This window comes from Thermochaetoides thermophila (assembly GCF_000221225.1).
Source record: "Thermochaetoides thermophila DSM 1495 unplaced genomic scaffold scf7180000011816, whole genome shotgun sequence".
NCBI lineage: Eukaryota > Fungi > Ascomycota > Sordariomycetes > Sordariales > Chaetomiaceae > Thermochaetoides > Thermochaetoides thermophila.
The window spans coordinates 1827764-1837608 of NW_006383032.1; the positions used below are offsets into that span (position 1 = coordinate 1827764).

General features: G+C 49.7%; 1 protein-coding gene across 1 annotated transcript; it reads right to left on the minus strand.

The window, feature by feature from the left end:
- Positions 1 to 1056: 1056 nt before the first annotated feature.
- Positions 1057 to 2850, minus strand: CTHT_0025900 (uncharacterized protein; the record flags this gene model as incomplete). Its single annotated transcript, XM_006692987.1, has 3 exons — positions 1057 to 2135; positions 2202 to 2435; positions 2496 to 2850. 3 exons carry the CDS (start codon positions 2848 to 2850, stop codon positions 1057 to 1059), a joined length of 1668 nt encoding a protein of 555 aa, XP_006693050.1.
- Positions 2851 to 9845: the final 6995 nt, after the last annotated feature.

Genomic DNA, 9845 nt, shown 5'->3' on the forward strand with positions numbered 1-9845 from the left:
TAAGAGACAGGAGTTCTCACATAAGCTCAGGATCCCTGTGGTTGCCAGTTAGTTTCGCATGACTGTTTGCATTGCTGACTGATGAGTTCTTCGTCCCCTTCTCCCATGAGCAATCTATCTACCTTACATGGTCATGATCCGTCCTTGTTTCTACCAAAGGCCTTTCGTCGTCAATAACTCTTGGCTCTGATGACCTCTCACCAGTGGCTCTTGGCCCTTTGCACCTGATCTCTCTCTTCCCGCCCGATACCTCTATTAGTCACGACAGTAACTTAATGATAGCAATTGGAATCGCGATATGTAGGCGGTTTAATTAACAGTTTAGGTAGGCGATAAAATTACTTAGGCATCTGTAACGCAATATAGGTAAGCGAGCGTAGTGTCCGCCAAGGTTGGTGTTTTCTGTAAGAGGATGTATGGGCTACAGTGTGGGGACACCCGACCTCAAGTCCGAGAAGACAGCTCATAGAATTTCTCCATTCAATTTCGAGAATGAAAAACAACTATATCCAGTTCTGTACTCCTTTCCCTTCAACCTACCCCATGAACGCCACCTGATCCCCCATGGACCAATCCCGGTGAACCCTCTACCGTAAGCAGAGACTTGAGCGTAGACGACCCTATATATATATATAATATGAAGCGTTTCTTCCTCGCTTCTTCGTGTACACAGCGCACACTCAGAGAGCTCGCCATCGAAGTTTCGCCTCAATGATCGTATCTAATGTTTGTTCCATCCGCAATAGAGACCACACATCAAAATGCTCCAAAGTCAGGCCGCCAACGGCGGAGTCCTTCTCGGGGCAAGCGAAGGGAAAAGGACAAGTATATATGGAAAAGACCAGACAATGAACTCAACATAAACAGACAAATACTTGAACTGACGTGACAGGAAAACAAGGTCATAACGTCGTAACAAAACTCACTCAAAACACACTTCCCTTCTCATTACTCACCCGTTCCATCCCATACTCAGAAATTCACCTAGAATTATTTTTTCATTCTTAAACCCATAAAGCCCCCAAATGTCCCCCCAGCTTGGATTTCTCCAATCAATCAAGCATGCTGCGGCGGCGCCGTTCTCGTATGCATCGTCAACGTGAGATTCCCCCGAAACGACGGGTGATGAGCGTGATGGGGATGATGATGATGAGCAGGAAGATGAACAGGAGAATGCGAAGAGTGCGGACTATGAGCATGCACTGGTGCCAGGACGCTCTCAAAGGCACTTGTTGATGTCGGAGTTGCCGCTGCCGCGTACTGTGTTATCGTCGACGGGGTCTGTTGCTGTTGTTGTTGGCTCTGTTGCTGCTGTTGCTGCTGCTGAGCGGCAGCCTGTGTCTGAGCTTGTTGGTGATGAGCGGCGTGCGAAGCGTAAGGATTAGGTAGGAGATGTTGCTGCTGATAATGGGGCAGGGGCAGAGGATTGGGATGAGGAGGAGGAGGAGGAGGAGGAGGAGGAGGCAAAGTTTGTTGGGATGCCGTGGCTGCGGTAGTGTAGTACAGCGAAGTAGAGCCGCTGCTACCAGGGGCAGAGGTTACAGCCGTAGCTGTGTGATGATGGGGCTGGGCCTGTGCCTGCTGCCACGAGGCGGGCGAGTACAGGGCGGACGGCGAAGTGCCGAACTCGGGAGCAGGGCAGGCGACGGAGGAGCGACGAGAGTTCGGGTCGTGGGTGTGGACCATGTCCTGGAGCTGGAGGGAGGTAGGGGCCTCGGGTTGCAGGGCAGGCTGTCCGGCGGTTGCGGTAGCAACGGTAGTCAGGTTACCTGCTTCCGGGTAGGCGTACTGTTCGGTGGACAGGTCGGTAGCTAGCATCGGGGAGGTGCTGCTGTACTGATGGCCGCGCAGGTGCATGTCGCCGAGGAAGCTTTGTCCATGGAGAGGTGACGAGATTGTATGGCTGAGGCTGCTTGTGGTAGAAACGGGCGGCAGGCTGCTGTTGGTTGGCGCAGTCGCCTTGGACAACGGCATGGTGCATGACGCCACCAGGGGTGTATGGTCTTGGTCAGGGTCTCCCTTCAGGTTAGGGGGTGTGGTAACCTCTTCAACGTCTTCTTCGTTTTCATCGTCTTCTGGAGGGCAGTAGCTCATGACCATGTCATCTGCGAGGACTTGGATTTGCGTGCTTCCGTCTGCGGGCGTCATGTTAGAAATAGGGGGCCGTTTGCAATCAATGGGGCAAATGCAATGCATCGCACCTATCTCATTTTTCTTGTACCTCTCTTCTGCCTTAGCGACTCTGAAGAGTTCCTTCAAGATAGATTTTTTATGGGCATTTTTCGGCCCATTTGTGGCAAACCATGATGAGACAAAATCCATGGTGCTCTTCTCCAACAGCGCAGTATCAACCCCCACCCGCCGAATATCCGGGTGCTGCCTCTCTCGAGGCTCTGTCACCAACGACAGAATGTGGGTGAGGAGAACGATACGTTCTAGGTTGGTGCTTGATTAGCTGCACAGGTTTCAAAAAGAATTCGGAAACATGGACCAACCCTTTTTCCAGAGATGATCAGGCTCCTTGTGACGAACCCGTTCTTTCTCTCCGGGACCCCAAGGCCCAGGCCACCAGTCAGGCCGCTTTTCTTCGCCGCCAGTGTATGGGTTGTTGGCCTGTTTCTTAGGAGCAATTGTCTTCACAAACGCTTTGCTGATTTCGCGGCAGAGACGCTGTTGAAGACAGGTGAAGCGCTGAACATAGTACTCTCGGACCTGCTCGGAATTGCCAATGGTAATTGACCTCATAGCCTTCATAATAACGGCGGGTTCCGCATCCTCATCGGTACGCCTGAACCTACGCTTCCTGCGCTTCGTAGGATTAGGCCATTGGGGACCGAAATGATGGTTCATGGCTTCATCCACACTATTGCGGAAAGTGTAAGGCTCACCACCATAGCCGGGACTACAATCATCATCGTCGATAGTATGCGATCGCTCGCTCGCTGCGTAGTGTTAGACCAAAGAAAAAAAACTTCAAATCCCTGTACTCTTCAAGCTCTGAATAATACTTACTTGGCGAACAGAGTCGGTTATATGCCTGAACGAATCTATCTCTGCGGAATATTTTGCGAACTTCCTCTTCCGGAAAGAGCTCAGGGCCCGAGAAAAAGGCTACATCTCCGCCTCCCAGATATACGGCGAGGAAAAAGCACTCCCAATTGATGCTACACTGCTCTCGCAGCGCCTTTCCAACAGTCTAGCTTCACAGTCAGCATAAAAAACATCGAGTCCATCCAAGTTCAGATTCAGCAGTAGTCAAGGGGCCGCATACAGAAGGCGGAGTGATCCTAGTGTATGACTGTGCTGTCACAAGGCCATTTTCCATTGGCATGTTATTCCCGCCATACCGACTATCGTATGGACGTTGGCAGGTGGGGCAACAATGCTCAGGCGGAGAAAAAGGATTGACATTGCCCATCGTTTCAGACTCCGGGACGTCAAAATGGCGGATATAGATCAAAGTCAGAACAGCTGACGAATAGGCACACGGACGTGGTGCGTTTGGTGACTAGCAAAATTCGACAAGACCAGTGAACGAAGTCCAGCTCGTGACTGTCGGCGTTGTCCGATACTGCTTAAGCAAACGACTGAGGGAATCTCGTAGATATATCTCTTTTCTTTTCGTCAAACTATGGGCTCCCTCCAGGATAGCCACCGGTATGGATGTGAGACACGGTGAGCTTTGGCAATAGTAAAGGCAGCCTGAAGATGGGGAAGCTGAAAGAGGCAAGTCTTGAATGTTTCAGGGCAATGAAGCAGCATCCAGGAGTTCAGGATGTTCGCTATCAAGTGCTGAATGTTAGATAAAAAGATCGGGGCTCAGAAAGTGCTTGCAGCCAAAATTAGGATTGGTCCAAAGCTCCTTGCAATCTCACTTTAGAGATGTTCCTGTCCTTGAACGTTCAGGAGCTGAAGACAAAGGCAATTTGACCGGTGAGTGGTTCAAGCAAAGGCAGTAATCTAAGCTAACAGGCGTAGTCCCTGAGTATTGGCAGGCCACGGTCAACATTCTTTGTTTGATGTGTTGCAAATGAAACATCGGTGGATAGAAACTAACCAGTGACAGCCTTCGACTGGCAATAGCGCGAGTTGTGTATATAGGTTCACAGATGTGCCTGCTGGTCGTCTTTGACAAGGATATCTGCGCGACCAAGCTTAGCTGTGGTGGAGGGCGCCCCCTGTCCTGAGATGCCAAAGAACCGGGAGTTCACCAGCTCAATGGCAGGATCCTTGGGCGCAAGGATCCCCACGGTGGGATTGATGGACGAACGGTTTGCCTAGACCAGGCAGCGGCCGGGTTCCGTTAAGCTGTTCCTACTTATATATCGGGACTAATGCCGACATAAAACGACTGTCAGTCACAGTTGTGGTGTCTTTTTTGGAATGCTTATGACTTATATGGACAACCTTCGAGAGCGAAAAATGTTAAGTTTCTAGAAGAATAGCCGTTTTAGAACGTATGAAAGCTAGTTCATCCAAGTCATAAGTGGAAGAAAGGAACAAGTCCCCTGAACACACAGGATGGGTTGGGCTAAGATAAATGTTGAGATTTATCACGATCAACTAAGGGACGACGTATATTCTCAAACTCTATTCAAGGAACAGTTGTGTCTTAGAGAAAGGGGCATTGGCAGAAGAAACATATGAAGCCTTGTGGAGGGGGAGAGAAAGAAGATATAAAGGTACGTCCAACCAAGTTCAAGGCTGTGTAACACCAGGGAAGGGTGACCTGCCAAGGACAAGCCGCAGACATCTAGACCCTTGGATTCCAGGTAGCTATAGAGAATCCTGGTAGGCTTGGGAAACACAGGGCCAAAGGACAAATACCCGTAATCAGGCAGAGAGCATTGTGTGTGCAGCAGGGAGCCCTGCAAGCCACTCATACATGGAAGAGGTTCGGAACCGCATGCACCTGACAGTAACATGCTTCAATCAAGGCTGCTGTACGCATTGTTGCATCCCTTGACTTCTGCTGAGAGAGGTAGATATTGAAATAAAAAGTGGGGGAGAGAAGGGTCACCAGCTGTGTGTGGGGGCGAGTGATGCAGCATATACACGCACTGTACACGCTGTAGCCAAAGGTACATCGGCTCTTGTCGTAGGGTACCTACCTAGGCAAGTAAGTCTTACAGATGGGCACTACGGGGACCTGAATTTTTGCTCGGTCAAGCAGGCGAGCACACAACCTCCAGCTTGCGTGAAGAAGGGGTGGTGTCCAATCCAGGAGCGATTTCAGCGTCGATCCTGTCTCGATCGGGTCTCTCTATAGAGTTCACTCTAAATCCTGGAGTCAGCAGCTGAGTTGTGACCTCCATGTCTCGCTCAATACTAGGCTATTGGTCTAGCAGGATGCTCGCGGAAAGGTTGTATGGGCTGCGAACGGCTTGTTTTCACAACGCCCGCTGTGGCCACCAAAACAGCTCACAGGGCGATGCTGGAACGTGAAACACAACACTGCTTTACTTGATGGTGCTCCATGCCTTGTTGTGTACATAGTGTGTACTTGCACACACACTAATCTGGCATGCTGGTCACGGTCCATGACTTTATGTCATGACGATCCAGACAACCATTGACCTTGACCCTAGGCTGAAGCAATTTCAGTTCTGGATTATGACGACCAAGCTGAAGCACATGCATGGTTATGCAGGGGAACCACTCCGCAGTTCTCCTTCACTAAGGAAAGAGAAAAGAAAGTCGATGATGTCCCGTGTCATGTACTGCGTGGCATGTGCTGCTTCCAACCAATGCCGTGCGGGTTGGGGTTCAAGTCCAGCTGTTGGTGTCAGTGCCTAGTGGATCGGTGGATCCTGTTTTTGTGGAGCCGAGTCCTGAGGTGGAGCTCAACCATAGTGGATCCTGCCAAAAGGCAGTTTACGTACCTAGCGCGGTGAAAAGGGTAGGGCTTAGCGCAAAGCCATGCCGGATCCACAGCGGGATCTGCGGCATGGGACCAACCTCCTCCCAACATCCAAGCCCAACCAATGGCCCAGCTCGAGCAAAGTCGCAAAAGTGGTTGGTGCCTTGCCATGAAGCCATCTACATGTGTCTGTATCTTCAGTCCGTAGACACAGGACAGAGAGCAACAGAAGATTGGTTGGAGGGTAAGCTTCTTTGGATTTAGGTTTGAAGGATCCAACCTGCCCATCCAATGGGGGAAAAAGCCGATGAAAAAACGCGAGTTTGGGTCGTTCCACACAAAATTGTCCGCCTTCCCCTCACACCGTTGTCCATCCCAAACCCTGCCCCATGCACACGTATGCGATCGCTGTCCCATCTTGGGAAATCCAGATCTTGAAACCGAAGAGCACGCTAATCGAGATTGGGTAGGAAGACAGCAGATACTGGGTGCGGCATGCCAACCTCGGCAGAGCACCCGATGCACTTCTCTCTTTTGAGCCCTCCTCACTGGTGATTCGCGTTGTCTCCGGCACTTTCGATCTCTTTTGGGCTGGCACACACCCCACCTTGTACAAGGATATATCACCGAGATGCCGAAAGCGTCATGAGAAAACCGAATATAGAGCCTAGTTCCATGGCGCCTCGAGGCGTGGGAGATCTAGGACTGCACCAGTCGCCACATCTCCAGCTCCAAACATTCCACAAGTACCTCCCTACATACATATACTGTCTATGGATGGCATATAATATTGATGCCTCAACGTTCTTGGAGTGCGACACCATCACTGTGCCTCCAGGCAGCGAGGAAAGGACTGCATTAGTGTACAACACACCCCCCTGTTTGTTCATCAGCGCAAGACTTGGAGACCAGTGTTTGCCCAACAAACACAACTGAACCACAAAAACCCAGTTTCAGAGCAATAAGTATTATGGATATAGAATTCATTGCTTGACCACTGCAACTTGTTTTCTACCCAAAAGCCATTGGTTTTAAGCAAAGAAGCTGCGGTTTACATCATAGGGCTGATCAGGACCTTGTTCAACGTTTCTCACTAACAATCAAACAAGGGGTAAACTGTAAAGCGTTGGCTTACAGTATGAGCAACACGCATCGCCAAGATTTCCTGGACTGCCGCCGGCACCGGCACTGGGATCTACGCTATTCCTAGGAAGATTCGTGACCACAGAGAAGTATCGACAAGTACTCGCACAAAACACTTACCGAGTATGCTAGCACTAAACCGTACAATACGAAGACACTAGCCATCAACTATTAGCACATGTATGCTATTTAGGCCCTGCTCAGCAGCATGCGGTCTTCTACTCGGAGCATTCCGATTGCTTGATGTTGGGTTTAAGGGCAAGCCACTCACAGGACTTTGAAGCAGCCCGATCAAAACGGAAATCATTTCCCAAGCAAAAAACAAACGGGAAAGTGAAGGATTGCCATCCCACCTTTCTCGTTCATCGATCTCCTCGGCTAGTGTCTCCTCAAGTCACGCCCGCGGGTTTAAGTCCTGAGTTGGGTGTCATTCGGGCGTTGTACCCGTGCAACGGAATAAAGGTCCGTATTGGAAGGGTGACATTCTTCCATTTAACTGACAAACGATCAATCTTGTTGACAGAGATCCATGCATCTCGATTTCCTGCTGTGTAATCTGTCCAAGAAACAACACTTACAAGCCCTTTGCCACGGCTAGGCTTTTAAAGTCAGCGGGCTTGCTCAGCAGCCAACAGCTGATGGCATCATGGATGGGGGCGAAGTACTTACCTCCCTGGGCAAGCTTCAATTCTGTGTCAGCTGTGCTGTTGGGAAGTATGTATGCATGTACGTACCTACATGCACTGCAAGGTTGTCACAGGGGTGCACTAACCCCCCTGCCGCGGTACGGATGACCATCCTCCCCTACACTAGCGCCGTGATCGCCATTCTCCCGCTTGCAGGCACTTGCGCTGCCGCGGACTCCAGATCGCTCACTTTCCACCTTTTCACACCGCCATCAGATAAGTACGTTGGGTACCAGAATATCGGGACGGCCCTTTCCCGTAACTTGCATAGCCAGCTTTTAGGTCAACACATTAATCTTTGGACGGTGTAGCAAAAAGAGCTCACGGTTCAACGATTGTGTTGTTCGTAGTGTTGAACCAACCCATGTGCTGGGCACGATCCGAGTTCATGAAGCTTGAAACATGGAGTTGTGGAGGACATGGGTTAGGGCATTCTGGAGTCGAGATGAGAAAAAGTGACAACCGTTCTGTTGGGTCGTTGGTTGCGGAACACAGGATCTCCCTTGGATGTGACATGACAGTAGCTGTACGTACCCTATGGAGGACCCCAATATCTGCAGCAATCCTGCACACTCGGCCGAGAAGTAAATGGCATAGATCGACCCAATACGATCTCTTATCCTTTCTAAATAGGACCTTATCTGTAGGCGATGTGACAAAATTACTGATCCTTCATTTCAATTGCTCCACATTTCAGCATCTGGTCATCGAGATGATCCATTGTTCATGCCTTGCTAATGTCCAGGTTCAGCGCTTGCACTGTTGTAATAGCAAGGAACTCAAATTAGCACTTCCTTATCCGTGCCTACACAAGAGGCATCACACACATGCCACATACCATGGCGCTTACAGTCAAATACTTGAGCTTGAGGCTTTGGTCATGAAATGAATCGAGGTACACCAATGGTTAAGCGCTTAGAAAGTCCAAAAACAAAGATACTCGTCTACTGCTTGTGCGGACCAGCTGATTATTGGAAGCTAGGATCAAGTTTGACTATCTCACGAGATGGAAAAGTATTGTAAATGGCCGTAATCAAGTTTTGTGTTTCCTTTTCTTCGAAGATAACAAGTATTTAATTAGTACTGTATGAGACCCTTATGGGTAATGTTGATTAGTATAACAAGAATGTGTAGAGGGGAGACTACCTATGAAGTCTCATGGCTGTCACTTGCCACGATTACGCTGTTTAGCACATGCTTTATCTTCTGTAGCAATCTTGGGCGCCGATATGGAATATCCGCGGCTAATCACAATGCATCCGGAGATTTAATACGAAGTGCGCTGGCAAAGACGTCAATACTGATTGAAAGCCTGATAACTAGTGCCAAACTGCGATTTGCCCATGACAACTTGGATGAGCCCCCTCCACGATGCAAGATTCGCCATGTCGTCACCACCGACGAACCACCGAGTCGATCAAGAGCTCGACGAATGCTGACGGTCATGGGAAATTCCGTATCTCAGTCACCGACATACACTACGTACATCTGATATATTAACAGATTCCGATCTTTCCCGCCACACCAGCTGTGCCATTGCCTTGCAGCCACCCCTGGTACATTTCAACCAAGTTCTTGACGTCGAGGAACCCCGATCAAATGCGGGTTGGATGAGCACTGAGACCGCCTCTGTTCGTGATTATGAATTTTGTGTCATCACTGCTTTGTTAGAGGGGCAGTGGTCTGGACAAGTGAAAGAGCTGGATGTGGAGACCAAGGTGATGTCTTCATTGTCTTCGGTCCCATCATCATTCTCTGAGGTCAACTATAGGTGCTCCAAACCAAAACTTTAACCAAAATCTTTGAGCTATTTTTCGGCCAGCGGCCATCAATAACTTTATTTAATCGTCTTTATCATATCTTCCCGACACAGTAAACTACCACTTGAAGTTTTTTTAGGCGGGCTGAAGAGGCCACCGTCTCACTGACTACCGAGTCAGTCTGCAGCTTCAGTCACGACCGTTGGCATGTGGCGTGGGGCCCAATGAGCCTTGTGCGACTCAACAGGCAAGACTTGAAGCAAGACCAACGAGATCATAAACACTGGACCGCAGGATCGGACTCTGGGACTCTCCATGAGCACGCTAGGTAACGCAGCTCTGTCCTACCCTCCTCATTTACATCCATTTCTCGTGTGTGTGTGTGTGTGTGTGTGT